Source organism: Gobius niger, assembly GCF_951799975.1.
Source record: "Gobius niger genome assembly, chromosome: 9".
Classification (NCBI taxonomy): Eukaryota; Metazoa; Chordata; class Actinopteri; order Gobiiformes; family Gobiidae; genus Gobius; species Gobius niger.
The window spans coordinates 14,694,162-14,714,802 of NC_136860.1; the positions used below are offsets into that span (position 1 = coordinate 14,694,162).

The window sequence follows — 20,641 nt, forward strand, 5'->3', positions numbered from 1 at the left end:
GCTTTTGACAGACTCGTCACCCAACTTCTGTGTTGACGATATTCCCAGGTAATGCTTCTAACAAAAGCGCCATAGAATGCCGAAACAAGTTAAAGTAAAGGCTGACAGCTAGGGATGGGCCGAGACACAAATTCCACGAGGCGAAACACGAGATTGGCTTCAATTACATTTGAACATGATTTGTAACAATGAAAAAAAAAAAGATGAAATATTTCCTTTTACTTAACAGTGTCACTGTAATGAAAACCTATTTAAAAGTGTAAACCAATGTATGATGTACCGATGAATGCAGGGCAGTATTATAAAAGGAAAAATCCACAAGTTTAATCTAATCGGGGCCAAAACATCTTGTGGTGTGAGATCTTGGTCCAGCCCTACTAACAGCCCTTACACACATTATCTTGAGAAAAAGCTACAAAGGTAATCTGGCAGAAGACACAACTTCATCAATTCATTTCCAAGCATGTTCTGTCAGCAAAGGTTGGTTACATTGGAAATGGAACCTATGACCTTGCTGTAGATGTAAACTTTAGTCTCTAAGCTGGATGTCCAAATGAAGATAAGTCAGTGTAGAAGTTTATATGTAAAAATGAAATGCATAAGCCCACATCAGTATCATAATCGTAAATAACATTTCAAAGAATTGCATAAAGCTGCATGTAAGTTGCGCTTCTAATGGCTGTTTTTTAATGTTCATTTTTAGAAAGGTCTTAGAGGTTGCTCATTGCGGTTTTGACATGTCTTCCTGATGTCATCCTGAAGCTGCAGTGTCAGCATGAGCAGGGCATGAGACAGAGTTGAGACAAGTTCATGTGTTTATTTTTTGGAGAGAGACGTCAAACAAAAGTCAATGTTCAATGTAGAAATTGTATATGTATTGATGTAAACTGGAGAGGCAGCCACAATGAATCAAACTATGGCTCGCCGTGTCTCTCTTTCTGTGGGTTTAGTTCTTTGTAGAGTCCGTGGGCAGTTTTTCTCAACTTGTGGGCCGGGACCCCAAAAGCAAGAAATCACCGTCTTAAAAATGTCCCGTCATTTCGTTGCCGAGTCGCATGCCTCGCTGTCTCCAAGGTTAGTGTGTTTCGGTAAATTTCAGGCTGTCCTTCCCCAGCTCTGCCTGTTCGCATGCTGCCTCTCTAGCCCCGCCCACTTGTTCATGTCTGCACAGGGGCCGAGCGGCACCTTTGCTCCCTCAGTAGCCTCTCTCCCTCCCTCTGTTTCTCTCCCTCCCCTTCCCTGTAGACAAAACGCACAGGCCGACTGCATCTGAGCCACGGCAGACATCAGACGTGTGACCTCATACCGTGCGGGGGCGTGGCCTGAAGGTGCACCCCTGAGCCACGCCGGTGCGAGTTCAGTCTAGGTGCCCTGCTGCCTACTCACACTCCCCAACATGGAAATCATTTGAGATTTACCCTTCAGCTAAGAAAGGTAGGAGCTTGGAACCTTGGCACGTGAAGAGGAAAAGCCAGTCCGTCACACCTATGTTTACTTTTGTTTTTTGTGGTGATTTGGGACCAATGCCGTTTCGCTGAATGGGTGCCTAACCTTGGAGCAGTTGTGTCTGGGATTCGGGCACTTAACTATGTTTTGACTTGAGCCGCGGGAGAGCGTGTGCGTTGCTTCACAGTGGCATGTCGGAGCCTGTAGGTGCAGATGAGGAGCGGGAGAGGAGTCGCCTGCTTTGGTCAGTGGTGTGCAGTGCGCAGTAGTGGTTGTGTGGTTTGTTGATTGTAATAATTTGGGTGTAGCAGCGGTTTCAAAAGCCTGTTTTACGCGCACAGAACTGTAGAATGTCAGGTTATAAGAGTTGTGTAATAACCCTCCAACGTCTGAAGATGAACTTTCAATCAGTACTGTTGGAAATCTATTTTACTGCAGCATTAAAATGGACAACGATGCACTTTCAGATCTTCAAAAGTTCCTTATGGTATTTTAATGAAAACCTGTTCTGGGGGAAGAACGAATGAAAAATAATGGCATTGAAACGGCATTCAGCATACTATTTGTCCTGAAGAAGCCAGTGGTTAACATTATTGTCAACATTCACTAATGGTTAGAGTGGCTATCATCATATCTAGATTGATGTTCTGTACACAAAGATAAACAAGAAAAAAATAAAAAGTCAACAGTGGCATGCATTTAACCATCAGAACTTTACACAAAAGGCCTCAAGCGAGAGAACAGAAGTAAGAAACACCATAGACATCATAGAAATGCCTTCAGCTATCTGTTTCTACAAATGCCAATGGCTTATACTGGACTTGTTTGAATTGGGCGTTCTATCCCGATCCAAATGAATGGTGAAGCCAGACCCTTTATTAGAATATGGAGAGAAATGTTAAGTCCTTTTCTAGATTTTTATTTTATCTTTGTGGTTTCTCTATCATCAACATATAAGATGATGTGTAGTGGCCATGAGGTGTGTTAGGAACTCCACAAAAAGCAGAAACTTAAAGTGATAGTCTGGAAGTCTAAATGTATTACAAAATTTATAAAAATGTGCTAAATCGACTTGCATTTTGATCTGAAGTAAGTAATAATAATATATATAATTTTTTGTAAAGTCCCTCCTTCCCGGATCTTAGCCACTAATCAGACTCTTGTATCCTCCTGCGTTGACCAATGAGACGAGCTTTTCCTGTGAACCAGCCTGTCAGGTCCAATCAGGAGGGAGGGGGAGGAGCTTGATCGTTTACTTTCTGTTCTTCTTCTCCTAGGGCTTTCTGGTCAAAGAGGGGAGGAATTTGATTGTTTACTTTCAAATCTCTCCTCACTTTGCAAACTTACTATCACTTTGACTGAATATGATTTAGCTTTTAGCTCTGAGGCCACTTTTATACGCGAATTCTTATCTTAAGTTAATTCTTATAAGGGCTGTACATTTGTTAATGATTTCTAACTTGGGCTTTGACCTCACCTTAATGTGGTCGAGGGGTTGACAACAGCCGAAAACATCTGGATTTATCATAATTTGCGATGCTTGATGGCTAAATACTAACTGCTAACAGAAAAAAATACAGGCTCTGAAAACTTTCCCGGACTAGCTGCCTTGGTAACTGTCCGTACACATTGGAATCGAACCCCACGTCTCCTTTTTATTTCTATGAGAAACGCCACTTTTGGAATGATAATGGATCAAAGAATCAATGCATCACTTTTATTACTTCAACAGCACAGCCGTCCGGGCTCATAACAGCTTTATAGAGAATGACTAATACATGTCAGGTTAGTGCTGGAGGCTATCCAAATCCTGACTTGCTGAGTCGCATAGTACTTTCGGTGCCCATTGGAGGTGAAACTGTGCAATATAAATTCAGACATTTATATTTTTGAAATGATCAAAACATTGGTCCTCTGTCAAAATTCATCCATTAATTTCCCCCCCAAAGAAGTCATCACAACATAAGGATTTTGTGTACAACCATATGCAGCTATTGGATAACCAAAACCTAATTGAAAAACGACAGCGGGCTCAAATTGATACTACAGTCGGTGTCAGATGATGCCAGCTGGAGCGCGAAACTGCGGAATGTGGAGAATTTGGTTCTTCCTCGTGTCCATGTGACATAACTCATATTTGTCTGACTGATCAGCTCGCTCTCTCCTTTCTTTCTCTCCCTCCATCCTTCTTTCCATCTCTCTCTCTCTTTCTACACCCGCCCCCCCTCATCTCTCCCTGTCCTCTCACTCATGTCCTCAGCACTGAAGCATGTGTGGTATTTTGCCTGAAAGATACCATCTGGACAATATACAGTATGTGACAGCCCTGTGTATAATATATGTCATTTTTTACTCGCGGTACAGAAATTATGAAGTGCACTTGCTTTTTAAAGGCATAGATTTCCCAATGTGTTTTTCATTTAGTCGTGCGGTAGTCGCTAGAGTGCCGTTGGAGGTTTGGAGTAATCTCTTATAGAATGTAATGCAAATATTTGATAAGTATGGTCAGTAAAGTAACACAAAAAGCTTGTGTTTTGTGTCCAGAGTGCAGTCAGTGAACTTTAATTACATGCAACAGCACAGACTGGATTAATTGAAGGCAGGTGCTGGGATTGTGGAAGTAGGAAATTTACAATTTCCAAACTGGTGTCTGTACAGTAATTGTGAACAAATCCACATTACAACTGCAGCAACCCCAGATCATTTAGCTTGCACTTTGTTTTTGGTCAGGCAGTGTATTTCACAATGTGCAAATTAAAATAACGTGCATGGAAAGCAAGTACAAGGGTTCAGGTATCGAGTTCGGGAAAATCCACTGCTACCATGGAGATTCGCCACGTTTGTAGCTGTTAGCATAGACAAACAATAGCTAAAAACAGTATAAAAAGTGGAGCAACAAAGCTGTAGAATGACTCCGTTAGATGTTGAGTGACTACTGACAAATACATCTAACTCACTGTGGCGTCCAAGTGTTTTAATGTGAACAATAAATGCAGAATTTTACCTTTTAAAATCTCCATTACTTCATTATTGCTGCAAATCCCATGATGCGTAGCGATGTGACACCACTGTTGCGCAAGGAGTTTAATTTAGTTCTATTTGAGACTATTTTTGGTCCCGTTTTTGTATTTGTTTTTTGTTTTATCTCTTGCTTCGACAAGATTTGATTAAGGCAAGCCGACCTTTTGCAGATTTATAAGTTGCCATGTGTTTTTGTTTTGGGAAATGTTAGCAAAGAAATGAGTTACTCAGGCAGATAGGAGACCTCAGTGATTTTGCAATATATTGTGGCTTCTTGCGATATCTGGATTTTGCAGGCCCTACTTCTAATCATGTCATTATGCAGTTTCCTCATCAAAGCCAAACCTGCCTCTGTTTCTGCCTCCTGTTTGAGCCGTCCTGCAAACGCTGAATCACACTGCATGATGTCATCCGGTGGTCAACCAATGTCCACAGTGCACAACTTGCTCTCATCTTTTTTACTGTGATTCACTACATTTTGGATCTTGCGGCTGCTGTTCAAGCATAACTGAGGCTTACAAAACATCTTTTGGGTTCCCCATGCGAGTCAGCACAAAGGTTTTTCATTAGATTTAATGAATCGCACTGTGTTGAAATGGCTTTAGCAGCAATGTTGTTCATGTAATGTTCAAGACAGTTACCAACTATCACAATTTCTTCACATAGAGTATTACAGGTTGATGTTTGGGGACTTTATAATATCGGCTATCAGCAGATCTAGAGCCAATAAAAGGCGATATCTCCTCGTGACCGAAAGTGATAGAGACTTCCTGTTTTTTGCATTGGAAAGCGCGAAGTCAGGGCTTTAAATGAGTTCTCCTTACATTAGCTTAGACGACCTGTCTAGTCTTTGGTCTTTTTGTGTGGCTGAGCGCACGAACAAAGATGTTGTTAGCATCTAGCCTCCTCCTCCTCTCCTAAGGGGCCAAACGGGGATGATGTTAGATTTGACCAAGCTCTTCCACGTTTCCCTATTTAAAAACGGCTACGTTAGTAGTGACACGATCCAAGTACAGATGCACAAAATTAAACATGTTGATTTTATAAGCGGATAAAAAAGGGGTACTACGTATGTTGTAGGAGCACTTCGACGTCCGCACAGTAATATCTTCACTTTACTTTAATTTTGTGTAACTATACTTGGATCTTGTAACTTCTCACATAACTGTATTTAAATAGGGAAACATGGAAGAGCTTGGTCGCTTCTAACTTTACCCCCGTTTGGCCCCATAGAGGAGATTAGAGGCTAAATGCTAACAACATCTTTGGTCTTTTTGCATGACTGAGCGCACGCACAAAGACCAGACAGGTACACATCAACTCGTCTAAGCTCAGGTAAGAACATATCTCAGTATGGAAAAACAGTGGCCTGTTCCTTTAAGCCTCAGGGGAACAGAGAAACAACGCAATGAAAGTTGGTTAGCTACAAGTTTGACCACAGTCGGTTAAAGTTTCACTAAACCTCAGTCATTTTGAAGCTTAGAACCTGGAAAATTCAATCGCTGAGTTCGTTTTAAACTCCTTTAATTTTGCTAGCCGCGCAAAATGCCGCAGCTAGCAACAGTATGCTAATGCTAACGGCAGCATGCCAATGGCTGAATCACCAATCAAAATTGGCCACAGCTGGAGTGGACAAGTATTTGTTTTTACAGGAGTATAGACTAGACACGTGAAAGATACCGGTCAACAATATCGGCCATGCATATCGGCAACGGCCTAAGAAAAACCCATGTCAGTCGACCTCTATGCAGTATCGCACAACCTGAAAGAAAGCTGAAAACGTAATTTAGTGCACTGGAGCTTTTGGGGGACCAGCCAACACATTAGGAAATTTTTATATTCAGTCAAGAACAAAGTCCAGATTTCATCAACTGAGCTGATTCGCAATCTTCAAATAAAATCCCACTTTTCCCTCCCAACCCTAAATCCATTATGCAAATATGACTGCGTGCTGTCTATTACAGGCCAATGGAAAAAGACACTCTGCCCACCAAGGTCCAAGGCTGCCTCTCTTTATCCAGCTGTGTCGTCGCTCATGCGCAGGTGACAGGAGCATACACACTTGGCCCCGTCTGTTGGCGCTGTCTGGGCCTCTGTGTTTATTCCAATGGGAGGAGATGACTGTGTGGTTGAATAGGAAGGAGACATGTCCCTGCCTGACTTTTGACGCCTCATTCGCGCTGCAGTACGTGGTTTCCCTGGCTCACAAACGTGTCCGTTCAATGATCCGGCACATGGGAGCTGACAGACGCGATCATACGGTAAAGAGAAAGAGCAAGGCGTACTGTCATTCTGTCATGTAGAGGAAACACCGGGGCAGTCAGGAGAGGGGGAGGGAGGGAGGGCCGTTTGTCAAGGTTGTATGTGGAGTGCCAGGGATGCACATGTGATCGCAAATTGTTTTTTTTTTTCTGGGTAGCTTTCACCTAAAAACAAAAAAAAGTCAAATCTACACAACATTTTAAGTAGGACAACATTTCAAAGGTTTTTTTTTTTTTTCACAGAAGGTTTAGTTTAGGAAATCTGTAATGCCATGCCGGCTTTGTTGAGGACAGCACAGGGGATGAAAGGGGATGTACCAAAGATCTCACAGGGTTCCTCAAATAATATTAACTCACTCCATAAAAGAAATTGTTATGTTTTACAAACACATGTACTTTTCCTTTCAAAATTATACATATTTTTTGCTATGTATATCTTTTAAAGCAGTACTATGTAACTCGTGCTCACAGAGGCCATAAGCGCCACTGCAGGTGTCGTAGCATGTTGCGTTTTTTTTACTTATTAATTGTCCGTGAGAGTAAACACTACGCTGATAGAAAAGACAAAGGGAGAGAGGGATATTGTACATCCAATTACACAATGGAGATATTCTTTTTCACTCAAACTTGGCTGTAAATACTGTTTAAGTGGTGCTAGCCCACAGTTAGCTTTGCCCGTTAGCCTGTCAGCTTCTTCGTGATTCGATTAGTGCGTATTGGTGCCTCCAACTCGGTGGCAGCGACGTTGCAATTGTGGTTTTCTGTCCAGAGACACCAGGGGGAGATGAAAACCCCCTCAATCATCCCATTAGCACTTGACAACAAAAAGGATTTATTAAGGCAAACAAGTTACTTAGTACTGCTTTAAGAGAGGCTTTGATGGCCTCACTCCTGACCGCACTTTGGAAATCCCAACCCTAGACCATCAGCTTTGCTACTGTCTTTTCGAGCTTTTAACCCGATATAACATATGAAGTAAAACAAGATCTTGGTGATGAATGAATGCAACACTGGATCTTTTGACATGGCAGAAGCTTATTGAAACAAAGCCACAGCGAAGCGCACTGCAATCAGAGCTAAAGGTGGTCCAACCAAATATTAGAGCGTGTGACCTTTTTTCAGGGGTAACGTTTTTGGTCAGGCAGTGTATCAAATGTTAAGTTGTGTAAGTAGCATTTCACCAATCCTTTAATGCCATTCATTTACTCTTGACCAACCTGTCCGTACCAGTGGTGGCTCCTGATCTGAGGCAAGGTCTTTGCCAGAAGTTCTTAGTGCAAGGATGTGCAACCATGTAGGCCTGTCACGATAACAACATTGTAAGTTTGATGTATTGAGGTTTGAAAATTCTGTGATAAACGATATTATTGAGGACCACTTGATGCCACTGAAACCTAATAAACAAAAATTGTAGTAATCCCTTGTTCTAAGAGTCTGATTTACATATCTTCAATAACACACAAGTTGCAATGACTCAATAAAACACAAACGACTTCGGGAAAATGGTAATAAATGTACAGATCATAAATATTATTGAACAATAAGTCGATATTAAGTATTACTAGTATAGTATAATAGTATAGTATCGTGCCAGGCCCTACAGCCGGGCAGATGGGTTTGCATCCTCTTGTTGTGAGAGTTTAGTGCGGAGATATACCCAATCAATACCACATTTCATTGTCCTGGCCTCACTCAGATTGGCGGCGTACCAAAGTAAACTTGCTGGAAGAGGCAAAGTGAACCGATTGCAAAATATGTTGAATGTGATGAAACAAATCTCTTTTTGTTGGCAGCAGAATACAAGACCCCTTCTGACATTGTGTTTCTTTATCGCATGGTGTGAATGAGCTTCATGTTATCGAGAGGGTCTGTGAGGTCAGGCCTCTGGAAACATCTCTTTTCTTTTTGTTACTCCGCCCTTATTAGCTTATTGTCTTCATATTTCCAGAAAGACGACCACATTATATGAAAGCACAAATAGGTATGGATATCTGCTTTGGTCAACCCTGTAAGTAAGGATTCATGTTTACCTGTAAGTGAAGCTGCTGTAACCTACTGGCTGCACATCACATAATGCAAATAACATACAATTGAACTTAGTGTTGTTGATATTAAACAATTTGCTGCTTAAGAACTACTGCAAATCAAGCTCTTATCTGAACTTTGATCCAAGCCATGTGCAAATATTGACAAAATGCTACCTCCTTATGGTTTACAAGAACCAAAAGACATGTTTGTTTGTCTTGACCGCTCTTGCGTGCCTTCACTCCCAGGTCTAATCTACTCGCATCTAATCCAATTACATCGAGTCTGCGGTGAGTTTTTACAATAAAACTTCATTATCGAGTGATTAACAGCGACGCTTAATTTCTCTTATTGCATTTTTGTTCATCATTACCATCGTATAATACTGCCGGCTATTCCATTTGTCAATTAGCCAAACTCAAGTATTTCAAGGGTTCTGGCTGAGCACGTTGGAACCAGATCCGGTTGGAAATTGCATGTAAATCCCTCATTAATGGAAGAGAAAAAAAAAAACATTGTTATACGCATATGAATAATTGCAAATGTAGTGCTAGAAATTTGTAGATATAGAAATAGAAAATTGTAGTAGTCTAAATAGTCTGTAAATAGTCTTTCCTTTTGGGTTGACGATGCTTACTGTACTTCCTCAACAGCCATGAAGGATGTAGACTGTCATACATTTGAGCCACAAATCCATAAGTGACCGAACAATGGAATGTCGCAAAATGAGACACTGACCCCCCCCCCCCCCCCCCCCCCTTAAAAGAAAACCAAACAAAAAATGAACCCTCATATATGGTATGGCCGGCTGTAACTTTGATGTAATTGCTGTGGCTATGTTTCAATAAGCTCCTGCCATGACAAAAGATCCAGTGTTGCAGTCATTTTTCACCAAGATCTTGAATTGATGATGGGAGAATGTAAATACTGTGCACAGCCTTCTCCAGGACATCCCAAAGTTTTTAATAGAGGTTTAGACCTGGACTCTGTGGAGGCCAATCCATTGGTTTCTTTGTTTGGGGCAGTGCCTGTGAATGAACATACATATAAACATGCCGCACCTTGGGCTAATTTGCATCCCACACTCACACTCTCAAACAGACTCTCAAACTCATCCCGGCCTATTGCACATGTTTTTAGTGGTAGTGGAAACCAGAGTACCCGGCGGAAATCTACGCAGACATGGGGAGAAAATGCAAACTCCACACAGGTGGGAATGGAACCCGGGACCTTCTACCTGAGAAGCACAAGGGCTAACCACTGCGCCACCGTGCTTCCCCACCCTTGTGTGAAAATGATATCTCATGCTCCCTGAACCACTCTTTCGCGATGTGAATCCTGGCATTGTCATCTTGGAACATGCCTGTGCCGTCAGGGAAGAGGAAATCGGTGGATAGGTGGATTAACTTCAGGATAAATCCAGCATGTTCAGGTGGTCAGCTCTCAGTTCATTAAATCCAGGTGCCGACTTTTATTTTGCTCAGGCAGGTTATTTGACCTAAAGTAGAAGCATGTTTTTTTGATGAGTTGCAGTGGCAGGAAGAGCCGCACTAAAATCTCTGTTAAAGGGACTATACGGAGGTTAAAAATGCCAAAATGATGTATTTTCCTCCCCCTACATGTTCCAACAATGTCCTAATGTGTAGAATGAGCCCAGACTTATTCACCACAACTGCCTCTAAAATCCTGCACTGTCACTCAAAAAGGTGTTACTTCGGGTCCGAAGTGCCGTCATGCACGAGCTTAATATAGAAGGTGCAGTTACACGTATGACCTGAGGTGGCAGTAGTGAGTATAAAATGGCGATCTTGCATCTAGACCCTTTAAATCCTTTTGAAATAGTCACTAACAAGGCTTGCATCATCTGTTAAAGGGGCCAGTACTTAATTTTAACATTTTTAAACTCTGTATAGTCCCTTTAAGTATAAAGTGTTTTCACTAAATTCACTAAGTAGCAGCTGCAATATGAAATCACTGAGGTCTGCCATCTAATGGTAGCCTAAAATGTGCTTATGCTAAGTGTTTTAGTCATGACTTTCCTAATTTAGTTCCATGTTAGCCTTGTTTTGGTACATTTTGATTAAAAAAAACAATTGGTGTATTGTAAATTTAATGTAATGTACTGTGTTGAAATAATGCGGTCATTGCAAAAGTCATTAGTTATCGAGCATCTCAATTTTTCTCATATTGTGCAGCCCTATTCACCGCATGACTTTGATACGTAAATAAATAGAATTACTTTGTGGTCCTCAATGGAAAGAAAAGATGCAAGGCCATTTATCTCCACCAGAGAAAACAACAACAACACAGAATATTGAGATTGAGTACAGCAGTGTGGTATGTCTGTGTGCTAATCCATGTGTTTATGTATGAGCCAGAGCATAAGGACAGCTGCCTCCAGAGCGGGACTAATAACGTGGTGCTAGACGTGCCTCCGAGGAGACTGTGACCTTGCATTGCTGAGATTCCTGTGTTTGAATAAGCTCTACCCCACGTGAGACTTTACAGACCGCACTTGAGGGCAACACCGCCGCAAAAGGACACCGGCCCACTGCATGAGCTGGAACCGGTGCAGGCGCTAATTTTTACCGGACGGAATCAACAGGCGGCTCTTTATTAGGATTTGGGGGGTGTTGAAGAAGACGTTAAAAGCCTATAGAGATGAATGAACTCTTGTGATTTAACTTAGTGAAGTACAAAAACAAACAGACTGGGGCTACAGTTAAGTCAATATAATATTGATATAGATTCAATAGCCTTAAAAATGTGCAAATGTTCAGTTCATGATTTTACAAATTTAGTACTATTTTAGCCTGGTTTTGGTTCGGATTTAGTTTTATGTAGTTATTAGAACATACCAGGGGCGGACTGGGACTGAAAAACAGCCCTGGCCCAAATTAGCGTAATTGTGCACTTCCACAAATACATATTTTAACCTCTTGCCAACATTAACGAGTGCAGTTCGGCTTTTTATTATTATTTTTTTGATTGGTATCATCAGCAAAAAGAACAGTAAAGGCGGTCGTAGAAACAGAAGCAAAATCATTAATATAAATAATAACGGTCCCAAAATTGAACCTTGTGGCACACCATACTCCACGGAATTCCTTTTAGATTCATGTTTTTTTATACTGGGCTTTACCCAAATCTAAAGGCTTCTCGACTGGAGAGCATCAATGTAACGCCTCATTTGAAAGCTAAGACCTACAAAAGTGATGGAAACTTTTCGTCACGTCGCCACATTTTTGTCATATTTTTGTTGTTTTTAAAATTATTTTATCTATAATTTTTTGTTGTGTTTTTTTCACGTTTTTGTTGACTTTTCATCCCCTTTTTCTTGCCATTTTGATGCTTTTCTCTTTAGCTTTTAGATTTGGGTAAAGCTCGGTTGAGGTGGGACCGGTGGCCCTAGAGCCAGTGGCCCTTCTGTGCTCTTCCAGAATGGACATATGGCCAGTCCGCCCCTGGAACATACTGTGTTAAAATGGTTTAGTATCATTTCATATCATGCAGTCCTAAAAAGACATGCTTTATTACGGCATGGTAATGTTTTTGATAATAGACTGAATGTGTGAGAAGCTATTTTGAGAATTTGAATTATTTGAACAGATCCTTTTTTTTGGTTCACTTCCTGAAAAGGTCACGCGCTGTAGTGTTTTGGTTGGACCGGCTTTCGCTTTGATTTCAGCACATTTGCCGTGGCATTGCTTCAAAAAGCTTCCACAGTGTCAAAAGATCCAGTGCTGCATTCGTTTTTCACCAAAGATCTTGTATTGATGATGGGAGAGTGTGACCACAGTGCAAAGCCTTCTCCAGCACATCCCAAAGACTCTCAATGCGGTTAAGATCCGGACTCTGTTGTGAAAACAATTCTCCTCTCCTCTTTTGTTTAATTTGTGCTTTATCATTTGTACTTTAATACTTTCGCAAAATCGTCAAGTTCAACCTTGGCCGTAGTCAGAATGGTGCAAATATTTTCCAACATCACTTTTCAGTTTTATGTTTGTTCTGCCTCTATTTGCAAATCATATGATGCGGATGCTCTGTGTTTTGACAGTTTATCGTCACTAATGATATGTGAAAACCACATTAGTTGAAGCAATGAAACGGTGCGTTTTGTGCAGCGCAGAACTTGCACGCAAAGGAAGACTCGGAGTGAGTGATTTGTCCATAATTGCAGCAGTCATGTCCTGTGTCCGCTGTCTCTCACATGCCTCTCTCCATTCACAGCCTGCGCCCGGGGTAATCGACCCACTGCGCTGTCTTGTGACTCGGTTGCAAATGGACTTGAGTGCTTTGATCTAATAGCCTCCGAGCTGTTCATGTCTGCAGAATACGCTGTTTGTTACAAGTTAGGTTTTTACCATGACGTTTTTAATGACTTTTCATTACAGTGCATTAGCTTTGCCCAAGAACAAGGCCTGATGTGAAAATCGCACAGGATTGTTCAGAAACGTCACGTATATCTGAACAGTATCTCACGAGAAATGCAATACATTAAAGCCACACCGCGTGAGATTTCAGCCAATAAAGACAAATTGAAATACAAGCATTTATTTTATGATAGATATTTTCAGCGTTGGAAAATACCTCAAACAAACATGTGCTTTTGCGATGAGCGGCTCGCCTCTGCTAAAACATGACTATAGCTTAACTGGGAGTGGATACGTCTCCAGCTCGTTTCCATGGAGATGTCCACTAAAGTCTGTAGAATTGAGAGTTAAACAGGTTAGGTCCTCATCCAGATCCATTCTTTGATTATTCACTGCAAAAACTGCATTTCCTGTGTCGAGCTGGTCATTGAGAGCAAGTTTTATGTACAGTCAAAAATGTTATGCAGTGTGCCTTTAACTTGGAGCAAGGCAATCATTTTATATAACTTCTAGAGGGACCAATTGTACAGAATGGCATAGGGACAGTGCATGCAATGAAATATGAGACTCTGTGACGCTGTGGGCTCATTTCCATTTGCTACATTTTGTATACAATACATGGCGAGTATGAAAGGGTGACATGATAATGAAAATCATGATTCAATGTTTTTATTTATTGCAAATCTAAGCTCAAATACAGACACTCTTCTCCACTCACTGACTCATCCCATTGGTCAGTCTGGTCTGAGTGAGTGACAGATGGAAACAATCACAGCAAAGTGGGAGCCTTCGGAAGCAGCAGATGGCATTGGTTAACTCTTAAAGGCATAAAATATAAATTCCCTTACGGGGGAAGTGTCTTGCCAAAGGACACAATGACCGTATGAATTGGGATCTGCTGGGATCGAACCACCAACCGTCAAACTTGGTAGATGTGCAGTTTGCGACTGAGCTCTGCTGAAAAGAAAATGAAAAGCTTATGTTTGATAATACAGTTTGAGAAATACTGTATTTGTCTTTAAAAGGAGGGGGGTATTAAGAAAACGACTATTTAGAGCTTTTTACAATGTTACAATGTTGTTCTCTCATCAAAAACATACCTGGAGTTGTGTTTAGACCCATTGCGCATCTTTGAGTACTCTTTGAATCTTCTCCAAAGGCTATTCATAGTAGCGCCTTCAAAAAAGCTTCCTCTGAGTTTTTACATATCCAGAAAATGCCTTCCTCACTTCTCGATCTCTTGCTAAGCTTAAATATTTCAAAGTGAAGTAAAATCATTCGCTACAGCTTCAACACGGGCTGTTATTGAAACAGCTGCGCATGAATCAGAAACCTCATTGTGTTCCAGTCGTTTTATATCAATATTGCATTTTCTAACCAACAAAGGATAAGATGGTGAAAAAGACGTGCTTGAGACGGTTACCAGATTCCCCCTGTTTAAGAATTCTAGTTAGCGCACAGGAACTATAACTCATTCAATGTACTGTCTGTCTTTGGAGCATAAAAAAAAAGATTCACTCACTGTCTTTCTTCTCCACTTGCAGGGTGTCCACTAAAAGCAAAGCCCCATCACCCCCCGGACCGGACAAGCTGAATTCCCCAGGACTGGCCCAGTGGTACCCCGGAAACCCCCCCACCACCCTCAGCATGGACCTCAAGGACAACCTGATCGACACAGAACTCAACCTGGTCGTGGTTTTGCCTGGAGGAGTGGAAAAGATGACAACGGTTCACGGCAGGTAGATAAAATGAAATGCATTCTGGCGCAGCAGGATAGAGTCAAGACATTAACGTTTATTGTACAGGGATGGCTTTGCTCATTAGGGGCCATAATATCACTGCGTCATTGAGTTGATATGTGATTAAGTCATGACTCATGAAGTGCATTTAAATGTATAGGCAGTATTTTCCATAAAGCGCTACACGTATCAAGGTTGATGCAATGGGCTTGACAGATGTTTCCCATTGATTATGATATTTCTTCTACTTATGGCTAACTGTCTCGTTGCACGAAGTGGCTACGCTAGTTACGCTAACCTTAAGTTGCGAGCACCATTATGTCCTGAAGATGAACTTAGACCCATTTGAAAAATCATATGTTTTGACCTCTTAACCTCCATCTGAACTGAACACATTTTCCCCAGTTTGGCTTTACTCAAAGCTAAAAGCTTCTTGAAAAAAAGTGTCAAAATGGCAACAAAAATAAGACGAAAACAGGAATGAAATAGCAATTAAAAATTGACACAAATGTGACGAAAGCCACAAAAGAGAAACAAAAAGTGACAAAAACACAACCAAAAAGTGATACAAAAAATGATTTAAAAAGCAACAGAAATGCAACAAAACCCCACAAAAGAGCAACAGGAAAAAGGCCGGGATGAAAAATGACAAAACAAAAAAGCAATGGATGCGAACTACAACGTGAGGTAAAAGATCAGCCTCGATCAGTTTTGTAGGTCTCAGCTTTCAAATGAGGTGTTACACTGGCCTATAGACTGTGACCTTTTAGATTTGGGTAAAGCTGAACTGGAGAAAATGGCAGGGGTTAGGAGGTTAACAACTTGAATGTAGGATGTAAATGCCTTGGCGGCTGGAGAGGTCTGTATTTATAAAGGTTAGCAAGTTTGAAGCTAAAGGCTAGCACAGTAAAAACATGAATACAAAGTAACCCAAAATAAAAGAAAAACTATGAACCGAACACTTATTTAAAAGCAGATTTGTTCATGGCATTATATTTCAATTTAAACTCATCAAATCAATGTTAGCCTTTAGCATCAAGGCAAACATGCTAACCTTTATAAACACGTGTAATTAGCCAAATTTGTTTAAGCTAAATGATCGTACAGGCGCTTGCAACTTCATGTTAACGGAACTAGCATAGCCACATTAGCATATTGGTTAACGCCACCTACCGTCACATGCGACCGAGTGGGCGGAGCAATAATATAATAAGAATAATATGGGGTCACAAATATGGGCCGCAATTATGAACTATATGGGACAAGGTGGACGCAACCCACGCTGTATCAATAACCAATACTGTATGGTCACACTACGTACGATAAATAACAATAGGCTGAAATTTAGCTGTAAGGTTTACAAATGATCCTGATAAGCTAATTCAATCAAACCAGATTTTGAGGGGCGACTGTAAAGCTACTATGGTTTGCCTCTCTTACTGGCTGTTTGCTGTATGTGTGAGGTGCAACGCTAGGCAGAAAACATCAGGAATGCGATGAAAGGACACCATGATAGATTTGTCAAGGAGAATATCGGGTGATGGTGCCGGTGAAAAGGAGGAGGTGGAGCAGCTGAGAGATCTGCTGCTGTCATCATGGAGATGGGGATGAGGACGTTTGCCGTCGGTGACAGATATGACGAAGGAGAAGAGATTATTTGCATTTTTTTGAGATTGGTGAAGATGCAAATTGGGCTGGGTGGCTGTTAAAAGGGCCCCAAAAAAAATCGAAGCAAAGATATAGTTGGCTGCAGTACATGGGCAGCAGCAGACTGGTGACAGGAGTTTGGAAAGAGGTTGGAAAAATAGTCCTCTTGGTGAAATTTAGGCTTCAGTTTCAATCAGTTTCAATACATCAAATGGATTTAGTGACAAATTGAAATTCAAAGGGCTAGAAACGTCCAAGGAAACCAGTGATAATGTAAAGAGGCTAATGTCTAATATCTGTAATGCTTGGACCCGCCTCGACAAGAAGTGAAGACGGAGGTGAAATATGTTTACATGATGCAAATTAGATTGTGTAAACCAAAGATTAAGTGACTTTTACCTATGCCATCACACTTTCCAACACATTGAGCTGAACTACCCTAATACTGTGTCAACGTTTTGCAAACAGAGTTACTCAGACGGCTTAGGCTTTCCATACAGAGGGTTTACCTAAGATATCATTATCCTTCTCACTGCGCAGTGCATACAGTTAGCAAACTCTCATTTTTAGCTGTGTGACGTACTTTGGCCTCTTGGGAAACAGCTGAGAGCAATCGGGTAAGAGTAGATTAGGCATTGAATTCTCATTCCAAAACCGACTGCATCAGATTTGATAAAAGGTTCCCATGCATTTTCCGATTCTTGAAAGAGAGCCTAGGAGTTACACAACTGACCAGCAGCTTGTTTTTTCTTGCATGTAAAGCATTGCAATAAAGCTTAACAGTTCTTAAGTGTATTGCGATGTCCATAATACAAGATATATTCCAAATTTTAAGAAAAAGGGATCTTGTAGGTACACAAATGGAGGTATTTTATTATGCTGAATAAGCTCAGCATGGAGTTTAAAGCCTTTTATTGGAGTAGTTCGAGTGCATGTGGAGATGCGTCACTATGGTTAGACAAGCTTATTAGCATATGACGATACAGATGCCAAGATACGATACCTGTATTGTCACGTACTCCGTAATAATGATATATTGCTGATAGGATATATTGATCACAGATGTGGTCTCCCTAAAGACAGTAAAAACAATAAAATATCAATACTAAGGTACCCAAAAGATGGATTTTTTTTTACTTATAATGCAGCCCTGATCAATTTTACTTTTGAATCTTTTCCTAATTAAAAAAAAAGGTTGCAAATCTTTCTTTTTCTTTGGCTTCTGTCCGGTTTATACTAATACATTTATCATTTATCGTTTCAATAAAAGAAAGTAAAAAAAAAAAATGAACGACTGGCCTTTAAACTTTATGTCCATGTGAAAATGCTATCACCAAAAATCTGGAAACATACTTTAAAATTATTTATGCATGGGCGTAGGAACCTCATAGCACTGAAGATCCATTATCCGTATAGGTTTTCGTCGTGAATTGAATAACAAATGTCGTCGTCTTTTATTTCTCTCGACAGCAAGCCCCTCATGGACTTATTAGTGACGCTTTGTGCAAAATACCACCTCAACCCTTCTGGCCATACCTTGGAACTGGTCACCACTAATCGGAACAACATCAAGCTCAAGCCCAACGCACTCATCGGGACCCTGGACGCCGAAAAGATCATCATCAAACCCAAAGGAGAAGACAAAAACAAGAAAACGGGCCCCCAGATGCCCGAGGTACTCCCGATATTTCATGCTGCTACTGCTCAGGTTGCTACATCGATTTTTAATGCCTCCGTATATCTTTTCTTAGGCAACCGTCCGCATGGTGATAAACTATAAGCAGACGCAGAAAACCATCCTGAGAGTGAACCCGCGCGTCCCGCTGGCCGAGCTCCTGCCGGCCATCTGCGAAAAATGTGAATTCGAAGTGGAGCGCACCATTCTGCTGAAAGATGTCAAATCACTGGGCCCTCTGGACCTGTCTGCGTCTCTTAATGATTATGCAATAAGAGAGGTCTACGCTCGAGACACGCAACGTAAGCACTAAATCAGGGCTACAAAGGGTTGTGGGGCCAAAAGGTGGATTTAAGGTTAGGCATCAGGAGGTTTGAATGATTATCTACTTCATGTCAAAGCAAAAAGTAACGGTTGTAGTGAATAGGGCTGGGCATTTAAGGCGAGACGTAGCAGGTGAAAACATAGATTTTTGAGTTACTTTTTTCCCTTTTTCCCCATCTTGGTTCTAAGCCAAAGAGTTCCCAGAAATAAGTACAACATCACAGCGATTCCTCGTCTGTCACATGCATATTCATTCACAAATACAATGATTGATGTTTGATATCCACATGTTGTACAAAAGGCGAGCGCGATGATGCTGTAATTCAATTATGGGCAAAATGAGGTTTTCATTTCGCTATTACAACAATATCTCCACTAACAGCTCCTACAGACTCCAAACTTTCCAGTTTTGTACTTAACTTAAAGGCACACCGTAACATTTTGAACTATACTGTTGCCACCAATAAAAAATATGCTCCTAATAACCAGTTCAACACAGAAAATTCTATTACTGCAGTGGGTAATCAAAGAATGGATTTGGATGAACTTAACATATTAAAACCTCAAACTCTGCTGACGTTAGTCACATCTCCATGGAGACGAGTTGGAGACGTACCCACTCCCGGTAAAGTTACAGTCATGTCTTAGGAGAGCTGAGCCACTCACAGCAAAGGCACATGTTTGTTTGTGCATTTATGAGGTATTTTTCAATTACGAAAATATTTGTCATAAAATAAATGCTTGTATTTCAATTTAATGTATTGGGTAAAATTCTTCGCAGGGTGCCTTTAACTTAATTAATATATTATTTAAAAAAAGAAAACAATTCTGAGAGATATTTTAGTATCTAAACCCTGCCTGATTCATTGTGCTTCGAAATTTCCACGTATAACTCGCGTATTCAATAACAAGATTTCCAAAGCATCCTCTGAAACATTTGTTTGTAACTAATGTTTCAACAAAATAACATCATAAATGTAATATTCATTATTTAAATGTTGTTGCTGAAAATATATACATCTCTGGCCATTTTATATAACATAAAAGAACACCAAACCTTTTTCCCTCATATTTGTATCTGTAATCTACAGGAAAAGTTTTGGTATGGCTTTAGATTAAGGTGTGCTCATTAAGTGGTAACAAGCATTAGTAATCATTTCAGAGTAAGGGTTCAGGTAAGGGTTAGGTTAAAGGGACTATACGGAGTTTAAAAATGTTAAAATTAAGTATTTTCCTCCCCCTACATGTTCCAACACTGTCCTAAGGTGTAGAATGAGCCCAGACCTGTTCACCACAACTGCCTCTAAAATCCTGCACTGTCAAAAAGTTGTTGCTTCGGGTCCGAAGTTCCGTCATGCACAAGCTTAATATAGAGACTGCAGTTACACGTAAGGCCTGAGGTGGCAGTAGTGAGCATAAAATGGCCAACTTGCATCTTGCCCCTTTAAGGGTTGGCTATGAATAAGCTGGTTATTAATGGCCTATTAGTATGTAAGCAGATAAAAGTATAAAAAGCAGTGTGATAGTACTTTACAAGCATATTATTAATGCTTATTAATACCTTATTAATACTTAACAAACACACCACAATATAAAGTGTTTCCAAAGTTTCAAATACAGATCTCTACTCACCTGCAGTGTCTCGCCTTAACCTGACAAATGAAAACTCTTTGTGGATAGTTAAGTTTGACCAAAAACGTTATACGAATTTAAATGATTTTTTTTAAAACTTGTGCTGTTTCTTAGTGCCTGCCTCTCCGGTGTGCCCGTCCTCCCCCTCCTCCCCCTCTTATCCAGGTACTGTTTGTAAATTATTCGAAAGGATCATCCCATAATTCCCACTGATATTATCTTACAATGTTATGTTTTTTTGTTTTGAAGGATTAGTCACACCGAGCAAAGATAAAATCCAGAAGGAGAAAGAAAACAAAGGCCTCTTCAGCATGTTCAGGAAGAGCAAGAAGAGCAAACCGGACCAGGTAAAAGATCACATCTACAAATAAGAATATGTTTATATATTGTAGCATTATAGCACTTTAGCCTGGTTGGGTTGGTTGGACCTTCTTGCTGTGAGGCGAGAACGCTAACCTCCCCATAAAGCCCATGAATAGTTTAAAATGGAGTGTTATT

General features: G+C 40.7%; 1 protein-coding gene across 7 annotated transcripts in view; it reads left to right on the plus strand.

Annotated features, from left to right (window-relative positions):
* Positions 1-20,641, plus strand: part of cobll1b (cordon-bleu WH2 repeat protein-like 1b) — a 50,001-nt gene that overhangs the window by 18,918 nt on the left and 10,442 nt on the right. For all 7 annotated transcript variants that reach the window (XM_079562860.1, XM_079562861.1, XM_079562862.1 and 4 more), the window contains exons 3-7: positions 14,671-14,865; positions 17,983-18,187; positions 18,264-18,489; positions 20,258-20,308; positions 20,393-20,490. In XM_079562860.1, coding sequence (XP_079418986.1) covers positions 14,671-14,865; positions 17,983-18,187; positions 18,264-18,489; positions 20,258-20,308; positions 20,393-20,490 — 775 coding nt within the window. The remainder of the gene's footprint in view (positions 1-14,670; positions 14,866-17,982; positions 18,188-18,263; positions 18,490-20,257; positions 20,309-20,392; positions 20,491-20,641) is intronic.